The following is a 20918-nucleotide window of genomic DNA, read 5'->3' on the forward strand; positions in this document are numbered from 1 at the left end:
AACCCCCTATGACACCAAGCAGAAACTCAGTTTATATTAAATATATATGTGCATGTGTATATGTATCTATAGTTTGCACACCTCCAATTCTTGATTTTTTTTCCCTAAACAAAAGACACTTCTGAAATCTGAGAAGGAAAATACCTGGTTGGTACATGTGGTTTTAATTCCAGATAATGTTAATCAGCATCAGCTCTCCATTGTAATCACAGGATTTCAATTAGTCATAACTAACTTCTCACGTTGAAATAAATGTCATTTCAATTTTCAACAGTTTTAAGTACTGTTCTCTTTGTCTTGGTTCAATACCACATTAACTAATTATTAGAGTTTTATGCCTCCGAGTGTTGGTCTCACGGCACTTTACAATAAAAGCACTGACTTAGAATAAATCAAAATTAATAAAACAGTGAATGATTAATTGCAAGCTTACAGAGTCATAACAGATTAGAGCAGCATATGAATTCCATAAATATATAAATAAATGGGCTGCCTTGGACGGAGTAGAAGGTGAGACTAAGGCAAAAAACCCTCAATCCTGGCTCAAGTCTACTAAGCCTGTTGCAAAAAACATTGTTGCATGTGCCAAGGTGATCCAGAAGAACAAGAGTGATTTTTAACAGTAAGCTTGTAAACTACATGTGCAACTAATGGATTGCTGCCAGACCGCACTCCCAACGGCCAGCTTGTCCAGGCAGAGTGGGAGCTTTATGTAATGGAGGCCCCTTGTTAAAGTGCAGTCTGACAGTTTTATTCATGGGAGATCACAGAAGTTAGTTACTGTATCTTAAAGAAACACCGCTCAGCAAATTTTGAGAACACTGAATTAGCTTTCTTTATAGATAAGTACATTTTTCCTCCCTTGACTATAAAGAAACACTTATTTCTAGAATCTGATCTAATCTGCTTCAAGAAAGTAATTTCAAATCTATGTACATTATTTACAACACAGGAGAGCAGATGATTTTTCTGTGGCAACTTCCTTCAAGCTTCCCAGTTTTTTGTATCTTGAGTAGATACAGAAAGTTATAGGACCTAGGAGTTATGTTGCTGTTTTACCTACATCTACACCACAAAGAAGTTATTTGTTTAGGTAAACTATGATTCAAATAACTGGTAAAGTTAAAGAAAATAATTGGCTAAACACCGTGAGCTGATTTTTTTTTCTATTTACAATATAGGAACCAACCGGACTGTCTAGAATACATTTCTTTGAAATGAATAGGCTGAACTTTAAACTATAAATAACTTTGACTACCATTACCTGTGCAGTCAACAAAGGCAAGTTGTAAAAAAGAGTTTCTGAGATCACTGAATTGTTACACAGTTTCCTCTCTCAATAAACTAATGACTGCAGGTGTAACAAGTTGTTCCTAATTTGCTTCAGTACAAAGTAAAGTATGAGAGAAAGATGGGTTGGTTTGTATAACACAGTAACCAACAAGCTATAGCTTATAAATGACAATCTTTCAGGTAACACTGGAAGCTAAAACAAAGAAAACAACATTATCGTTTAGAGCAAACTATGAACCCAGTACCTACTTCATACAACGCTGAACAAAACATCAGTAGGGGGGGGGTCTCTCAAAACCTCTTTTTCTTTTATAGTCCACACAAAAACACCTAACGAGATTTAAGAAATTTAGATCCTCAAACATTTTAAAATCACTACTACAAAAAAAGAATTCCTTGTCTGATAAAATTGGTAAAGATGTTTAGCACAGAATAACCATATGAAAATCTCATCACGTGGGTATTCTAAAAATCTAAAATGCAAACAAAAGCCACAATATCCGTTGCGTGGTAGAACATACTTATAGCGGCACATAACTCTCAAACCCAACAGTTGAAATTCCATCCTGAATGGACATATTGTGCTGCTACAATTTATTGAAGTGGGTCAAAGTAGTATAAAAGTACAGCAGTTTTATAGGATAAGTACAATATTAGGAGAGCTTGAGGAAGAGATGGGGCCTCTATTAATGCACCTTCCATAAAATGCTTCCTATGCAGTTTCCTTTACTCTTCTTTTGGGGGGGGAAACGGTAGAACAATTTGCATTTACAGCTTAGTTCCTCTGTCCCTTTAACTTTTTTCTTCTTCTCTTTTTTATGGTGGATATAAATGACACCAAATTGTCAGATAGGCTGTATGCTACCTATACAAACAGGCCTATTTCTGACAAGCCATAAAACAATTACTGATGAAATTCCTATAAGGTCTCTTGACTCCTAAGCTTGCCTACAAGGCTTCAAAGCTAAATTTCTTTTAGTAGATTTAGGTTAGTGCTAAGGTGAAGAGGAGGAGGAGGAGTGGGAACTTCTTTCTCTACAATTGTTGAAAGGATTTTTTTTTTTTGCTTTCTGTCTTCCCCCAAGTTTAGAAAAGAAGACAAATGAAGGTAGGCACTGTATTTGAAACAATTTTTTTAAAAAACAACTTCATTTTAGTTCTTCTCACCATTAAAAATAATATGCCTGATTTTTTTTTGAACTGCACTTCACCTTCAGCTGCTTTTAAATCAATGCTCCTTTTGAGTGTATTTCCACAATAAACTTCTTTATTAACCAACTTAATTCACACCTAGCGATGAGGGCTAATGACTATTTCAACATTGTGGCTTGGGATGGTGATCACAGCGGCTGTATTTTATTCCACAAACTCAAAAATGGCATACCTGTTCAAACAACTCTTTGAAATGAGATACATATTTATTCTGTTGCTCTATTTTAGAGTAAACAATAATGGGTTCAATAGTGTAAAAATGTTAAGAAAAACCTTGTAAAAGTGTACGACTGTTTTAATGTTTTATACTGTTCAGGAGCATCAGACACCATTTCTATTCTATACAGGTTCACAAGTTTTTTACACCACATAATTGACAATAACTGATCAACCATTTTAACATTAAAAACATCAGCTTGGCCTTTGTATATCTTTACATCCAATATTATACCATACATATGCTTGTGTTACATATGTAGAACAAAAAAATGTAGAAGTGAGACTTCTACCTTTGCCAATTCCCTCTTTTTCTTTCTTCCTTCAGTAAAACCAGAAAGAGCAATAAAGTCCTGTATAACTCTGAAATAGTAGTTATTATTTATTAAACACAACTGGTTCCTAGCCTTCTCCTTTGCATGGACTACTATTACATCATCAAAAGCTTTTGCAGATCACCATATGGCCCAACAACGTTTCTGGTGAGATCACCCAAAATTTGGGATGTCCTCACCTGAAATCTTACAAGAGTGCACATATCTCATAATACCGAATGAAAACACCAAAAGTGGATAACCTTAATTAGGCATGTCAAAATATTGTGATCTTTCAGATTTATTTATTTATTTTAATGTAACTAAACTAATTTTCATTTTTTATTTTGACCCTGCAGCACAGACTACTTGCAGAACTCGCATTAGTCATCAATTGGCTTCAAACTACTAAGCATATTTTCCTTTTTGCTTGTTGCATTAATTGTGGTTTAGAATTATGGATAACATTAACTATTTAATTGAAAAGAAATGAAGTAAGAATTACGGTTTAGAACAGTAAAGAAAGAAAACACAGCTGGTACTTACTGGCACAGTTTTATTTCTCCTTAACATATACGTGTCCATGTTTAATCTGATAGTCATAATTCTGATAGTCCACAAACATAATCTATTATATTTATAATATGCTGCCACTACCACCTTTGCATCATATTTTCCTATTATTTACACACAGAATAGGAAGTTTTAACTCAATCCATATTTTATATGTTTATATTTAGCTACAATTTTAAACAAGATTAGAAACTGATATTTTCTCTAAAGATGTATCTAAACAGATTACCCTAAATAAGCAACCTACTCCTTTATATGACAATCTGTATGAAATATATTGATACTGAATATAATTAGACCCATGCAAACACCACAAAAATATAAAATCTCTGTTACCGCTAATACCACAAAAAGCAATCACTGGGGAGAAAAAACTAAAAAAAAGATATAAAAATAATGCTTATATTCAATAAAACAAATTTACTGAATACATATTTCTGAACTGTTGAAGATAATCCAGAATATAAAACTATACCAGTTCAATGGTATTTAACCAAATAGTCACTTTGGAAACCAAGTCAGGGTATGTTCTATAGACAAAAAATGCTGATTTATTCATAGATTAAATGTTGGACTTCTTTTTACAACAAACTGCAAAACCTCAGTACTGTCCTCCTTACTTTAGGAATGTTACGAAATCACCATACTGTATTTGTAAATTATATCTTGTGGGGGAAAAAGCTGGCAAAAAAGGAACTAGTTTGAGAATTAAGGATCCAGATTTAAGATGTGCATACAACTGAACCTTTTCTTCATATTTACTAATTATTTTGAACTTTTCATATTTTTTACAGTATTTCTCTCATCTTGCTCATGCTTATTAGGGGTTCTCTCAGGCACAATAAATGCTTAAAAATTTAACAATTTGCCTTATTTGTTAAACTTTATGATGAATATGTACTATGAAAATGGTTTCCGTTTGGAATACATGGAATCAGCTAATAATTGTTACACGGTAGTGCAATAGTTGGCAACATTTACTATAAACTTTTACCTTGCACGTTCTATTAACCTATAATAAAAACCTAGCAAATGGCTGAACATTTTAAAATAGAGCTAAGCTTATAAAATACTGAATGCACTTGGGGTTTGGATAGAAAAGTTACAAATCAGGTAAATCAGAAACATCCAATATAACTTTACTGTCTATTTCAAAAAAGAATCATTTTAACTATTAATTTATCAGATGCACATGATTTCTATAAATAATGCTTCTCTCCAATTTCTCTCTATATAGATTCAAATTATATTTTCTTGCATATTAAAACAAGTGAATTTGTAAAAAAGCCTTGAATGATTTATAAAATTTGGCTGTTTGTAACTGTTCTTGACGTCTTTTTAATAAACTGCCTTCCATCACAAAATCATAAAACTATCTTTAGGATAATATTCTGTGTATGCTTTATTAGCTTTCTAACTGCATGTACTTTTCTCCTCACAATTTACATTGGGAGAAACTGGTATTAAATTTGAAAAAGCAGGATTAATCTAACAAATAATACTGTGACTGCTATATAGTAAGCAGTTGGTAATCCTGGACAATATTTTTAATTCTTTGGGCCAAAATGACCGTCTTGTCAGAACATAACACTATTCTTCATGATCATCCCCTAATCTCAAATCTGAATTTGAATCTCAGATCCCTGTAGATACAATAAAATTATGTGTTTTAAAGTCATATATAGTAAACCAGTGCTTTTTTTGTAAAAGAAAAAGGTGCCGGAACTCACCCATGTCATACAACCCGCCTTGCCTACCCTACAAGGTCCCATCCAAAAAAGGTGCCGGAACTCCGTTCTGGGTGTTCTATGACAAAAAAAGCACTGAGTAAATCTATGTTTTAGTATTAATATTTTCTGGGGTCAGGGGTCTATGCAATCTTTGGATCTTCATCATATTTTTAACTTGAACGTCTGTGACTAATTAGTGTATAAATTCCATTAGGAATCACTTTAACAAAAGAAACCAAGAGCAAATGAAGCAACTGCTTTAAAATGCTTTAAATTAATGTCTTAAATTACTTACATTTACATAAACCACAGAGGGAACCTATATCCATTTTAAATAATATTTTCTAATAATATTTCATTTTTTACTTCAATGACAGAATTAGAGGATTAGTCTAGTCATGCCGGCCACGTGACCACGTGACCACGGAGACGTCGGACAAGTGCTGGCTCTTCGGCTTTGATACGGAGATGAGCACCGGCCCCTAGAGTCGGAAACGACTAGCATGCATGTGCGGGGGAACCTTTACCTTTACCTAAACTGTAAAGGAAATCTCAAGTAATAAATTGAAGCTTTTTTATGATTCTTACAGTATCTAAAAAAGCAACTGTGAATATCTCAAGGATATAATAAACAAAAAGAATGGTTGTATTATGTTTATAACATAATTACTGTAAAACTGTAACTTCAAAATGCACTCAGCAACAAAAATTACAACTATTAACTATTTTAATTAAAAACTATACACACACACACACACACACACAGACAGACAGACATTCCGAGAGACCTACATGGAATGTTTTTTCCAGAAAAATTGAAACCTTCAAAAATATATAACAAACAAGATACACCTTCTTGTTTATGTTGATTTGCTCATAAAGGTATACTAAGAATAAGATTGATAATAAGCATTCACTGATTAAACTCACTTAAGAATTTATTAATAGTTTTAATAATTCTCTGCTAGAAATAGACAAAACATGCATTGTTGCAAGAAACAAAATGAGTTGTGTATTATGGAATGTTGTCTTCTGTAATAAAACAGATACAAAAAGCATTATGTTACAGGGGAAAAAGCAAGGAAGAAGTCAAAGCTAAAAAAAGGTAATTAACCACATTAAACACTGGCTAATCAGCCTCTTTTTCTCAGCTGGAATGCTCCCACAGTAGCAGTATTTCTTCTATCTTTTATTTTTATCATTTTTATGGATTCTTGGGAATTACAAATTTCCATTTAGTGAACAAAGCCTAGCATTAGACATGTTAATGTATCCTTGAATAGATATATATCAAATATAAAGTAGGTAAGATGTTTAAAATATTTATTTTAAAAGAAAAATTAGATCAATTTTTCACTTTCCCCCCATAAAATAATGGGGGGGGAGGAAAAACCTTTTTTCTGAATTTTTCCAGTTTTTCTTTCCAAAGCATCCGTCCATGTTTCTACATCTTTCTTCAACTGTAATTTTCCATCTTATTTGCAGAAATGAAAAAAGGCATCTTTTTTGTTGTTTAGTTGTGAAGTCGTGTCCGACCCATTGTGGTCCCATGGACAACGTTCCTCCAGGCCTCCCTGTCCTTTACCATCTTCTGGAGTCCATTTAAGCTCATGCCTACTGCTTCAGTGACTCCATCCAGCCACCTCATTCTCTGTCGTCCCCTTCTTCTATATAGGTTAAAAACTAGTTTGGGGTATGGTTTTCTATTGAAAAATAGTTCTGTAAAATAGCAAAGTATATCACATTTATTGATGCAATTTATATGTATGTATGTATGTATCTCCCTCTGTGTCTATACACAAAGACATAAACATTCTCTTCTGTAATGTATGTCTCTCTCTCTCTGTGTGTGTGTGCGTGTGTGTGTGTATGTGTGTGTACATTTGGTTCTGGAGTCAAATACTATGTTTAGTGATTTAATTATACTATTTTGTGGCAGCAATTTGATTTCTATTAACTGTCACACCAAAACATATTTGATTAGAATTTGAATTTATGTCTGAGTTGGAAAAATGTAATTATAGGACTTGCACCAAAGAAGCAGTATTTCTGGTAAGTCACAAAATGAAACCATCAGGTGACAAGTTAGGAGATGAAATCATAGTATAGATTCTTAGGTTACATTAAGTACAAATCATATTACAAATACAAATCATGATGTCTAAATTGAGCTAATATTGTCTATATTTTGATTAAAAATAAAATTTGGGTTGAACTGAGATTGCCCAAAGGATTATGTTCAAAATTGGTTGGTTATGTTCAAATACATGATGCTGCATGATGCAGCATTCCTACAGTCTATGTACAAATCAGTCACAGGACTTCCATTGACCACCATGAATACAAAAGCCATTATGTATAATCAATGGAAACACTTACTGAATCATTAGAAAGTCCTTCAGTAAGATGAAGACAAGGTTCCTAAAGCATATATGTCAGCACATACACGTGAGCACACATACACACACACAGGTTTTCTGCTGTTTCTAACTGATTCTGCTTTCTTTCCTCTTTTTTTAAATAGCTACTCTTTCAAATTAGCTTGTAACTATTTAAATTTTATAAAACATGTGCAGATGTTTTCAAATCCAACTCAGATTTAAGTTATGTTCATAAAAAAATGAAAGTATGCTTCAATTAACTGAGTCAAAGAGTATACTTTTATTCTCACTGAATTGTACACATGGCATGTACTATATCATGGGTGTCAAACTTGCCATGTCATGTGACGTGTGGCGACGTATCATGACTCTTTTTGCATTGCAGGCAATGGGGTGGGTGCAGCTTCGGTATGACGAGACCAGCCCGCAGGCTGGCAGTTTGACACCCCTGTACTATATGGTAAACTTTTATTTTATTCCTTATTTTTTCTGAGTGAGTAGTTACAAATCTTTGGTCCCTTTTCGTCAACCAGAAGGAAGTAGATTATTCACACACTATTTCTTAGCTTCTGGAGATACCATTTTCTAGGTAAGTTTGGTCATCATGCTAAGACATGGTATAGTGTTGTATTTGGGTTTGGCTTAAGATGCTATTGAGAACTTAGTCATTATGGTTTGTTTCCTTGCTTAATAACTTGTGCAAATATGGCCAATTGTTGCCTAGTCAGAAAAACATGAGAAAGTAAGCCGTAATGATGTGTATACACACCACTTTCTTTCTGCTTATCTTATTTGCAATTCCCTGGGAGAAAAAGCTCTTTTTTTCTTAGGAAATCAACTACTTCTATGGCAGGATTTTCACTTTCCACATAGCCCCTACCTTCGGCAGCCTTCCATCTATTTCATTATTCTTATAACTGATTTCTTACCCTAACCCAGGGGTAGGCAAACTCGGCTCTTTTATGACTCATGGATTTCAACTCCCAGAATTCCTGAGCTGGCTCAGGAATTCTGGGAGTTGAAGTCCATGAGTCATAAAAGAGCCGAGGTTGCCTACCCCTGCCCTAACCGATGTTCATTTGCTTCAGCAAAATGTAAGCTTTATAGCTAACACTTGTATCATGGGTTTAAAAGCTGGCTTCATTTAATTATTATTGAATTACAGAAGAAACAAAGATATCACTAAGTAAATAATCATTGATTTACACAACAGAAATTCTACAAGTCTAGTTTTAAAGGAAAGTATTTGTAGCTCAGGGCTGAAATGAGGAGTCCTTGGTGCTCTCCGAGCTTGGCTGTTTTCTTGCAGATTTTTCATTACTCAAACTAGGTAACGTAATCATCACGAAATGTCTGCAAGAAAAGAACCAAGTTCAGAGAGCACCAAGGACCTCTCAAGTCTAGCTTTGATAATTATCAAAGATATTTGGTAAAAGTTATCAAAGATATTTGGTAAGTTATCAGATATTTGGTTAAAAAAATCATATAGTAATATACATTACCACCGTTTGTCCAAAGCCAGAAAGTGTAGAAAAGCAATCTACAGCAGAAGTAAAACAAATTGGTTGCAAGAACAAATTGAAAATGTTTTTCTTAGCATGAAAAAATCATCATACCTAATTGCAACTCTAAGTAATCAGTTAGAATTAATGACGTCAGAGAGAACTAGTAAACTCTTCATTTTGACAATATATTCACAAATTTAACATCTTATTGAAATGTAACAACTTTCATAAGGTGCATCCTTTTTCAATAATAATAGAATTATTCTAAATCAACCTGAATTAAATTTTAACATTGTTTAAACATGTTTATATAATTTTCTTTCCTTTTCATTTCTAGAAGGGGTACAAATACCACAAATTATAAAATTATAAAATATTTTGATGTGTGTATAACACATAGGACCCCGTCTGGCAGAATGCTAAACCATGGATGGTTAGGATGGTCTGCATGAATCATTGTGAACTATGGACTTGCAAACCAACTCTGGGTGGTCCTGAAAGGATGTGGGAAAATTATTTCAAAAATTTTAATAATCTATTACAGTCTTTGCTAACCATTTTTATTATGGCTTGGTTATTTGAAGCAATTAAGTTACTAATATACGCTCTAATAAAACAGGTAAAGTTTGTTAATTAAAGCTCAGAGTAAAAGTTTTTGATCACCTCTTTCAAGTGTCTCGTGAGGAACGAAAGAAAATGAGCTAAGAACTAACCACAGCTTATGTATATATTTGTTGTGTTTGTTTAAATAAAGAGCACCGCCCCTAAAAAAACTTTCATTACAAAAATACTGCAGCGTTGAGGAGATACCTGGGGAACCACCAGCAGAAGCTGTTTATGTGATGCTAATTGTCTGATTTTTTTGTGCTCCTTCACCTAATATGGAGGAAATTAGCAACACAATAATTAACCATGCTTTGTGGATGCCATCTTTGTTTTAGATGTTGCTTCATTGGCCACTTTTTTGTTTCATACTGTATTTCAGTGATTTTAACATAGTTTGGGATGATATTTGGAAATATATCTCACTATAGTCAGGGATTGTCCATGTCAGATAATTCAAAGCATGTTCTGAATTCAGCTGATTAACAATTAACATCTACCCAATACATTTCTCACCCATATGACAGACACGGAGTTATTCATGCTTTATCAATTTGCACATTAAGGATTTCAGCATTCACTTAAGATTGAAATTCTTATTTTGATTTTTCATGTATACTTAAATCATCTTAACTTCAACTCTGAAAATATTTCCGCCTAAGCATTTTGGGGTACTTAGAGAAAAATACAATAATATAACTACAAAACATAATCAGATAATTCTATTTGCTGGACTGGTATGTATTAAAATGACCTCCAGATACTTCTGCAAAAAAGTAAACAGAATTTTAGCTATTAAATATGCAGGAGCTAAAAACAATGGACTCAGGTAAGATTTAAATAAATAAATGGGAAAGTGTGGCCCACATCCCAAGATTGTGAGATGTCATGGAATATAGAATTTCATTACCAGAATTAGTATTAACTTGTGCTTGTGTGATACAAGGGCAGAGAAGCACATGGTTGCCACTTGGTAGCAGTTGCATATTCATTATAATTTCCAACAGTTCTGAGTTTATAAATGGTCAGGAGCACTACATGAACTGGTAAGACATATTGTTTTTATTTTGCTATGTTATCTAAAAGATTATTTATTAATGAATTGATGAAGTACAGATTAGAAAAAACATAAATAGCTATTTCCTGTGAAGTGGCTGCATTGTAAGTTAGCTGCATTTTCTTTTGATTCAACCTGTGTGCTTAAGATAATGATCTAAACAGCAAGTAATTTGTTGGTATAATGAAAGGAGGTCATTACTCCTTATTAATTGTTGCTTGTATTGATAGCACATTTTATTTTGATTACCAACTCACAGTTGAACCTTTAACAATCCATTTAGTGTCAGTGCTTCAATCAAAGAACTAGTAATATATGAGGGGGAGTATATGAAACTGTACTTCTACATCATTTAGATATATATAAAACACAGTGAACAAAACATTTTTCTTAAAATAAATTTCAGCTGTGATCCACCTAACCCGCTACAATAAACAATTGTAAACACACAACTTCATTTGGAGGGAAGACTAAAACAATCTCTATGAGAAGAAACAGCAAAATGTATAAATGGAAGGAATACAGAGATTCATCTCTGTACTATTTAATGTCTTTCTAGGCTAATGAAGTATATTTTTTTGAATATAAGCCCATTAGGTTTTCTGCAAGCTTTGAGTTCAAGCATGCACTAATCTTCATTAAAGAAAATCATATGAAACAGGAAAAACAGACAATCTCGATTAAAAGCACTCTTGTAATTAAGCTATTACTATTAGTTTATTCTTGGTGTTATCACCTAATCATTTATTTCCAGTATATCAGCCAAACAGATATAAAACAACTCACCATTGATCGTGCTTAGTCCATAAATATACTTTATTTGTATTGATCATCACTACTTCAACAAAGAACTATTTAATCCAAATAATTTTGTCTTGCTTTAAAGATTCTCTTTTTCACTCATCTGCCTTTGTAACAGGCTATCTATTTCTAACGTTTATTTCCCTACCAAAAAAGAAAGGAAAAGAGACTGGTTCAACATTAATGCAGCACTATATTGACATTAGCAGCTATTGCTCAGTGCTTAATAAAATTAAGTATTTTAAGATATATGATCTGATGGCCTAGTATGTTATAAAATATGAAACAGAAAATACATGACAAATACTAATCATAGCAAACCAACTGGTTAATGCTAAAGAGTCACACCAAAAGTCTATCCAGTTTGGCACTTTTTACATGAGCTAGCCAGATGCTAATGGAACATCTACAGATAGGACAAAAGCACAGCATCACTGTTCTTCTTGGGTTCTTCTGCAACTGGAATTCAAAGGAGTAATGTGTCTGATAAAAAAGGGCAATCTTTTCCCCTGGAGAGGGGATCCAAAGTAACTTCCATAAATGGTAGCTTGATCCCAATGGTTTCAGACTATAAATATACACTCACCCAACATCATTTTAAGATTACTTTAACAGTAACAGAGATAGAAATGTGGTGAGACAGTGGAATACATCAATATCTTACTATATACAAAAGAAAATAACTTAGAGAGCACCAAGAAATCTACATTTTAATTGTTTGTGTCCTCAATTGAAAATAAAATCCTATTTACCAACTAAATTATTTTGTATGAGGCAGGAAATAGCAAAGAAACAATAACGATCAAACAAAAGCCATGAAAATTCATAAATTACAACTCAGAATTTAAGGAAAACATGTTCTCTATTAATAGTTTACTCTAAGTGTATGACACAGCTATCCAGGGACAACCTGTTGCACATTCTATATTACCAAATTTAATGTAACAGGAACCCTCAGCAATGTAGTACATACATGCAGAAACTTAGCTACTTGTACCAATTACACACATCTTTGCACATTCTGGACTATAGTGAATATATTCACTTAGCAACAACCCACAGACCTATGTTACAAAAATCATGTTTCCTAAGATTGGACAGAAAGTTATTCACTTTGAGGAATGGAGGTAAATCATCATCAGCATAGATGCAGGATTTTAATACTTAATTCCTATTCATATTAGGACGTCTCACTGATTTTTAAACACTTACATCTGAATAGCTAACACCAAAGATTGGATTGCACTAAAAAACTAAGGAACTTCTTACTACGAATGTTAAGACCTCATTTACGATGCAAAAAGAAATTTATCCAAACTTCTTACATCTCTTGGTGAGAATTATATCTGCACTACAGTTTCGAGAAACATGTTTCTAACACATAGAAGAGGGAAAATAATTAAACCAAACCTAAAAAAGACATTGTACAGGCAGGTATTTCTCATATTGAAGCCAAATATGTATCATGGGAAAAACAGTATCAGTGGAAATTTTGGCAAAAGTCAAGGTGGAACATAAAACAATATTATTAGCAATACATATGATAATTCAGTAAAACTGTTCAAGAATTACAAAAAACAAATCAAGCAAGGGGGAGGAAAACAATATATAACTTACAGAAACTGGTACCCATAGATGCTAAAGGTAAAGGTAAAGGTTCCCCCGCACATGCGTGCTAGTCGTTTCCGACTCTAGGGGCCGGTGCTCATCTCCGTTTCATAGCCGAAGAGCCAGCGTTTGTCCGAGGACGTCTCCGTGGTCATGTGGCCGGCATGACTAGACGCCAAAGGCGCACGGAACGCTGTTACCTTCCCACCCATAGATGCTACAACACTTCAAATAATCAATCTGAAAAGATGAAAAAGCTTACAAATCCTGCCATTTCTTCCCATCCTTTCCCTTCACAATTCACAATTCAATAATTCTCAACGCCTCTAAGCAAAATGGATTTATTAGGATGCTATTTTAAAAGACCACAGGAGTTCTATATGCCAATAAAGATTAGACAAACAATAACTGCTAACCATTGTACATACTCAGATAAACAAACCTGTTCACAAACAAAGTACCTTATTGTATTCCTACTGTTACCTCCACTAATCCAACTAAAATAGTCAAGACAACAGCTTGCAGGTCATGAAATGAAATGAAAATTGAAAACACAGGCTTCCTAAACCTCTTGAAATCAACAGAAAAATCACTTTCATCCTTCTGTGTTTTGGAGCCACTTAAGTGTTCGCAATATTTTTTTTTGTCGTATGTTGACTTTTTAACTGTATGCTGAATCAATACAAACTGGAGATCATAATCCAAGCAGTGAAAAAACAAAGACTAAACAGTTATTCATCCTAAAACTTGCAAACTCAATACTTTAGATAACACTTTGCCAATACAAGGACACACACAATCCAAGAGAAACTATAAAAAGGGTACCAAATAAAGAATATTACTCAACATTACTCTGCTTACTTCTAGTGAAAGGTAGAACCATAAAGACTGCAACTAAAAACAATAAGTGGCAACAACACTACATGTATCACAAATGAATTAAAATATTTGCCCCCACGGCAGGGAGTAAAGGTCAAAACCTATAGCAAAAACTGAACCAGACATATTATTCAAATAAATAGTATTAACAAAAAAAAAAGTCCAGATATTAGTTGCTTCATTGTAAAAGGAAGCTCATGTCCCTGTCCCTCATCTCACAGAAGCTGCAGCAAACCATCATCCACCTCCAAAGGTGGTCAAAAAGTATTGCCCTCAGGTGTACCTCACCCTGATTTTCCACTAAGCAATTGTTTCCTAAAAAAAAAAAAAGCTGCACCTCTACCCCACCAAACCCTTTGCGGAGAATAACCAGGGTTTCAGATCACGAAAGCAAGAGTGTGGAGTTTGAAAGTGGAAAGGAACCGTTTGGTTTTCTTTTAGTCCCTTATGCAAACCTATTAAAAGAGAGATCAGATGGGAGACACCTTTGTCCTGGAGCCTTACCTCTTTTTGGCCTAGGGAAGCTGTCATGCAAGTGAAAAACGACTTTCTCCACAAAGTGCTGAATGTTACTATGCTCGGGTCCTCTAACAAATACCATCCAGTCGTGAGTAAAACCTTCCACGGTGGGTTTCTTCCTCACCTGGGCTCGATGGCCAAGCTCCAGTTTCACCTGAACAGCACACTGGGCACAGAAAGAGAGAGAGAGGGAGAGAGAGAGAGGATAACAATGAGTACCAGAGAAAAAGCAAGGATACCTTCCCCCCCTCCTCCTTCCCTCAACTCCATTCCTGTAGATTTCAAGGTTCCCTGAAAAGGACAAAAAGAAAACACACACACACACACACACACAAAGAAAATAGCCGCCTGCTTATGGATGGAGGGCAATTCTCTGACTTTTAAAGAGACCTCCTTCATTGCCAGGAGGAGAGCAGCTGGGATTGTAACGGAATGCAGGCAACCTCCAGGCCAGGGCTGGGTACAGGATTTGGGGTCGGGGGACATGGGGCAAGGAGGGAGGGAATAAGGGGAGAAGAGAACTAATTTCTACGGGGGGGGGGATTCATTCCCACAAGAAGCCATGCCCACCCCCCCAAAAAAGAGAGCAGCGGACTAAATGCTACTATTATTTCGTATGGGGAGGGGGCGAGGCTTGTCGGATTTTCCAGGGGAGCTGCCGGCATTTTCAAGCGCCGTTCGGAAGGCGCTCCCTCGGACCGGAGATCGCCTCAAAGTCAACGGCGGAGGGGGGAGACAGAACCAAGCAAGGAAAGGAGGTGCTGCGACTGAAGTAGTTTCCAAAAAAAACAACAACCCAAAAACCCAACAAAACCCTTTTTTTGGTTGTTGGTTTTTTTTTTTTTGTTTTTCAGGAGAAGGAGCTTCTCGCCGCCCGCCTCACCGTCACGCGCGGGCATATCCACATACACACACACACACACACACACACAGACACGGGCAGGCAGGCATACACCTAGCCCCGCGCAGCCAAGAGGAAGACTTATCGGGGGAAGGGTGGGAAAGGGGTGCCGCCAGCTGTCAAGAAAGCCACGCCGGGAGAGAGAGAGAGGGAGGGAGGGAGGGAGAGGGAGAGGGAGAGGGAGAGAGAGAGAGAGAGAGAGAGAGAGAGAGAGAGAGAGGAAAAAAAACGCACCATCCTGAGAGGCGCCTTTCCCGAGCGGCTGAGCCCGTTTCCCCCCCCCCACACCCCTCGCGACTGTACTCACGGCTCCCGCCCCCCTCCCCTCCCCTCCCCGGGCGCGCGGCGGAGGCGGGTTGCTGCTGCTGCCGCCGCCACTGCCGCTGCAGAAATATGGCTGGGTTATTATCCGCCTCCAGTGGGTGTGCGTGCGCGCGCGCTCCGTGCGATTGCACAGCGAGGAGGGGAGAGAGAGAGAGAGAGGGAGGGAGCGCGCGCGCGCGCGCGGGGAGCTGGGGGGGGGAAAGAAACGAAGAGGAAGCAGCACGCGAGAGAAGGGTTGGCGGTATCGTCCCCCCCCCCTCTCTCTCTCTCTCTCTTTCACCAACCTCTCGCTATATAATTGGCAGCGCTGGAAGAAGAAGAAGGGGAAGGGCATGAGGAGGAGGAGGGGGGGAAGGAAAGACGGAGAGGAGGAGGAGGAGGAGGAGGAGGAGGAGGGGGGGTTGCTCTTCGCCTGTACTCACCGAATTGGCCATGCCTGGGGGCCTTGGGGGGGGTGTCTTCAGCTCTCCCCGCCCCCACCCTTTCAGCTCTAATTCATGAAGAGACGGAAAACGCGCGCAGGAAAGGAAAGCCCATGGCCGACGGTTTCGCTCGCTTTCGCCCCGAGGCTCCTTATTTTTTATATATATATATATATATATATATATATATATATATTTCCGCCTGCTGATAGTACTGCTGCTGCTGCCGCCGCCGCCGCCTTCTTCCTTGTCTGTCGCTCGCTCGCTCGCTCCTTATTAAACTAAAGCCCCCGGCTCTGGCTGCTTGCGAGCCTAGCGAGAGCATGCGCCCTGCTGCACTCCTGTGCCAATTCCTGACACTCTCACGGATACAACACCGGGCCAAAAGAGGAAAGCGGGAGGAGGGGGGGGAGGAAAAGGGGAGGGAGTATGGGATGGTGAAGAGAAAAGAGGCAGAGCCAATCAGAAGCAACCAGGAGTCCGGTATAATAATAATAATAATAATAATAATAATAATAATAATAATAATAATAATAATAATAATAATAATTAAAAAAAAGCAATGATCGGAAGAAAAGATTGGAGGAAAGCCGCGTGCAGGTCGGGGCCGTGCGAGGCGCGCAGCGTGCCAGCCTCCCCGCCCCGCCGTGCACACTGCCGGGCACACTTAAAGTAACAGGTTTATTGAACGGAGGGTGTGGGGAGAGGTGGGAGAGCCGAAAACTGCCCAACCTCAAAAAAAAAAAAAAAGTAAAAGTCCTGGGATCTGACAATAATAAAAAAACGGATTAAAAACTGCTGGCGTGTAACCGTACGTCTAGAACCCCTTTTTTTAAGCCGGTAGCGAAAAGGGTGGGAAGGAGAGCGGGGGGGGGGGGAGGGGAGGGTCTTCTTTTGGGTGATGAGGCAAAAACGGCTGGAGTTTCCCCTCGGGTTGAGTTTTTCTTTTAATGGAGACAAAAGGTCTTTTTTTTAATAAGAACTGGGAGAAGGAAGGAGGGTGTGTGCGTGTGTGCCTTTCAAAAACATCTTGGGATTCCTGCGTTACTTCGGCGGTTGCCAATTCGTGTTGTAAAGCGACACCGAAACGACGTCGGTGTGCATTTTTTTTTTTTTTTGGTACAGAGGGATTGGAAAAGTGCTCGTGGAAGAAAATCAAGTGCCTTCAAATCAAATAAAGGTGTGCGACTGGAAAACTGAAGCAACTTGTAACGGCGTTCATTTTAAGAATAAGAGCGAAGCCAAAGAAAGACTTTTTCCTTAGATCACAATTAGTCAGTAACTAAGCATTGATTGATTCCAGTATAAAATTAGCTGTGGGATTTACTGGTGAGATGAATAGGTTAAGAAATGAAGGAATGGAGAGAGGTCCTGCTCGAAGGCCTGCTGGCAGATCTGGGCTGTTGTCTCTAAACCCACCTTACAAGATTCACCTGGCCTTATAATAAGAAACCTATGTGTTCCAGTCATTGAAATACATAACACTTTTGGTTTTTATATTTTTAACAAGAGAACAACCATAAACCTCTGATTCTGTGCCTTAGTGTGATTTTACAACATGCCATATTCTTTACTTAACGGGAAACTTGAATATTATCGCTTCTTATTCCATTTTAGGATGAATATCGGTTAGGATTCTCTAGACTGTTGTGTGGCAATCTCTTTTGCCCATCTCCTGGCAAGCTTCTTTTTTCTGGTTTTATGTTTAGCATCCAGCCACATAATAAATTCAGATTATATATCAGTTTAATAAACAATAAAAGTTTTCTTACTTTGTGAACTTTTCACTGGTCTTAATAAAGATGCTTTATTTTTAAAATGTTTTTATGTACTTTAAATATTTTATTTTTTGTCTTCTGTTTCTTGGGGATTCCGAACACAAGTTTTTCTGAGAAAGAAAGGCTAGTAGGAAGAGAATTCTAACACACTTTTTCAGTGCCATCCCTGTCTCCAACAATGCAATGCTATGTATATGTACATGGAGAAGTAAGTCCCACCATGTTCAAAAGGGACGGTCTTCTAAATTGTCCCCTTGAGAGTTGGAACAGATTTCTTGATCTGTTAAGACAACGGATATCAGAGGCAAATAAATCAATGAAAGTTCTCTTGTAGTCTCTGAAATTTTCTTTTGGGACCTTCTTCGTAAGGTCCGAAAATCATTTCTTAATGGGACCTTCTTAATCTCACTGGGTTTGTACACTTTTAATTGGGAAGGATGGAATAAGTGTAAGCAAAGTGACCCCAGGATATTCGGTGTAGTAGACCTAGAATATTGAGTGGGCATACACTGTAACGAAGAGGTTTTGTTCATAGTACTGAAAACAGTTTAATTGATAACAAAATACACGTTTCCTAAACACTGTAATGGAAGAGTGGCTAGATGTAAACATGGAAAATAAACAGCAGCTTTTGGGCCCAAGTAGAACTCTGTGTAGTTTTAAAAAATTAAATTGATTCCTTATATTATTTTGGTGACTTTAAAGATTCTTATTTAAAGACTCTTCTGTCTACCATTTACCACTTTTAACTGCAGCTTGGGTTAAAATGTTGTTTAAGTATTTATTTCTTCATTTCAATAATAGTCAAAATGTTTTCCAAAGTGTTCTGTTTTTTCTTTAAAACACACACAGGTTCAACATCCAAAATTGAATTCAGCAGACAGTGATATGTGAGATCTCAGGGGCACTATTGCTGAAGCTACACAATTGTGCTCTTACCCAAGTTATTTGTTGGGAGCAAGGCTGGTCCTACCTTTAATAATGATAAGCTATTTGTGTCTACTGTCAGATTTGGAATAATATTTCATTATAGCTTAAACTCCTATTGTATGTTTATTGTCCAATATGAGGAAAGCAAGTGAAGATTTCCTATCTTTTTATCAACATACCGTAATTGATTGCTTTAGTTATTACAAATCTTAGTTTGATTGGTAATCATCTTTTTCTTTTCCTTTTCTTTCTTTCTTCAAAGTGGGCTGAATCTTTATGTAAAATTGAGATAGTGTCAGGAAAAAGACAACAAAACCAAAGCAAAATATAGAAAAGGAGGCAACACTACAGCTGTGTGGAAAACACACAGTACACCTGCAAAATTGAAAAATTTGTGGTGAAATTCATGATGGATAAAGCCATTTATCTCAAAGCTTGAAAAATAAAAAACTAAATACACTTCATTGGAGAGGCAAGACAAAAAAAATAATGAAAACATGCATCTATGACATCTATCTGCATCTTCTACACCAGGGTGTTAAACTGCAGGCCCGCGGGCCGGACGTGTCATCCGGAAGCTGCGCCCATCCCATTGCCGGCAGTGGAAAAACAGTCCCGATACATCTCACGACATCACGTGATGTCGCGGGTTTGACATGTCTGTTCTACAACTATGAGGGATAGGTAACATGCAAATGATTGTATAATAAAGAAAAGATTGGATATACAATGGATACACAAAATAAATAAGGACTAGTTCATTTATAACCTACAGAATACATGCAACCTTCTGAATCCATCTTTTCAGCCCCAGTATTGTGCCACCAAAGTGCAGAAGCAAATTTCCAATTTTCAGCCATTTTTTCTTCAGCTAAAATAAAGGTTAAATCACCAGTGTATAATGCCAAAACTATTTTGCTTGAGTCCTCCCTCAAATGAACAAGGTTCAGTCTCATATCCTCCAGTAAAATCATGGTCACTTGCCTTTCATAGGATCAAATCCACAATCGATCAGTAAAGGATCTCCCCATCTCTCATCCCCAAAAGAATACCCATCCTTTTAAGTGTACAAAAAGGGGTATCCAATTCTTACATTGTCATCAGAAGAAAAGGGAGAAGAAAATCCCTGCATCCCACAGCATTGCCTTCACTTATATTGAGAGGATATAGGGGTGCCCAAGGAAGGAGAGCGAGGTCCATTTGGTGTACGTAAGCCTGTCCACGCAGTATTGAACTTTACTTGTGGAAGTGAGTGCACAAATAACACCAGTACTTGAAATTAAGGAGGTTCACTTTAAGTCAGACTCCATTTGGTGGATCAGCCATGGTGGCAGTTGTAGGGAAGGCATTTCTAATGGAAACCTTTTAGATGTGCCTGGCTGAGGAATTCTGGGAGTTGAAGTCCACAAGTCATAAAAGGGCCAAGTTTGAAGACCCCTGATACAGGGATTTCAGAAGTATTCCCATTGACTCTGACAGTTAACCACAGCAGTATAAATTACAAACCCTTCTGGCAATAGGTTGCCTGACATTTGTGTTGAGTAAAATGTCCTAGGTTCAGTGGTGGGATTCAGCTGGTTTGCACCACTTTGGCAGAACCGGTAGCTAATTTTTTGTTGCCCAGGCCCAGAACGGACCTCTGGAAGTGGCATCCACACAGAAAACCGGTTGTTCACACATTTGAATCCCACCACTGCATAGGTTGCTGAAAAATATTAATCATTAAGTCAACCTTACATTATTCAGTTGAAGATTCGCAGTTGAAAACAACAATAAAAGTAGTTCTTGCTCTGAATATACAATAGAGGATATTTTTAAAATAAAAATTGCTTCCAACAAGCTTGTAAGATGGATTGTTTGTGTTCCTCTTTG

The 20918-nt window shown here is 37.0% G+C and overlaps 1 protein-coding gene across 1 annotated transcript in view; it reads right to left on the reverse strand.

Moving 5' to 3' along the window:
- Positions 1-16491, reverse strand: part of MLLT3 (MLLT3 super elongation complex subunit) — a 115058-nt gene extending 98567 nt beyond the window's left edge. Inside the window, exons 1-2 of the mRNA XM_081319842.1 lie at positions 16339-16491; positions 14677-14857 (exon numbers count right to left, since the gene is read on the reverse strand). Coding sequence (XP_081175968.1) covers positions 14677-14857; positions 16339-16350 — 193 coding nt within the window. The 5' untranslated portion in view covers positions 16351-16491. The remainder of the gene's footprint in view (positions 1-14676; positions 14858-16338) is intronic.
- Between the last annotated feature and the right edge of the window lie 4427 nt (positions 16492-20918).

The sequence above is a fragment of the Vipera berus genome (assembly GCF_964194415.1).
Source record: "Vipera berus genome assembly, chromosome: 2".
Lineage (NCBI taxonomy): Eukaryota > Metazoa > Chordata > Lepidosauria > Squamata > Viperidae > Vipera > Vipera berus.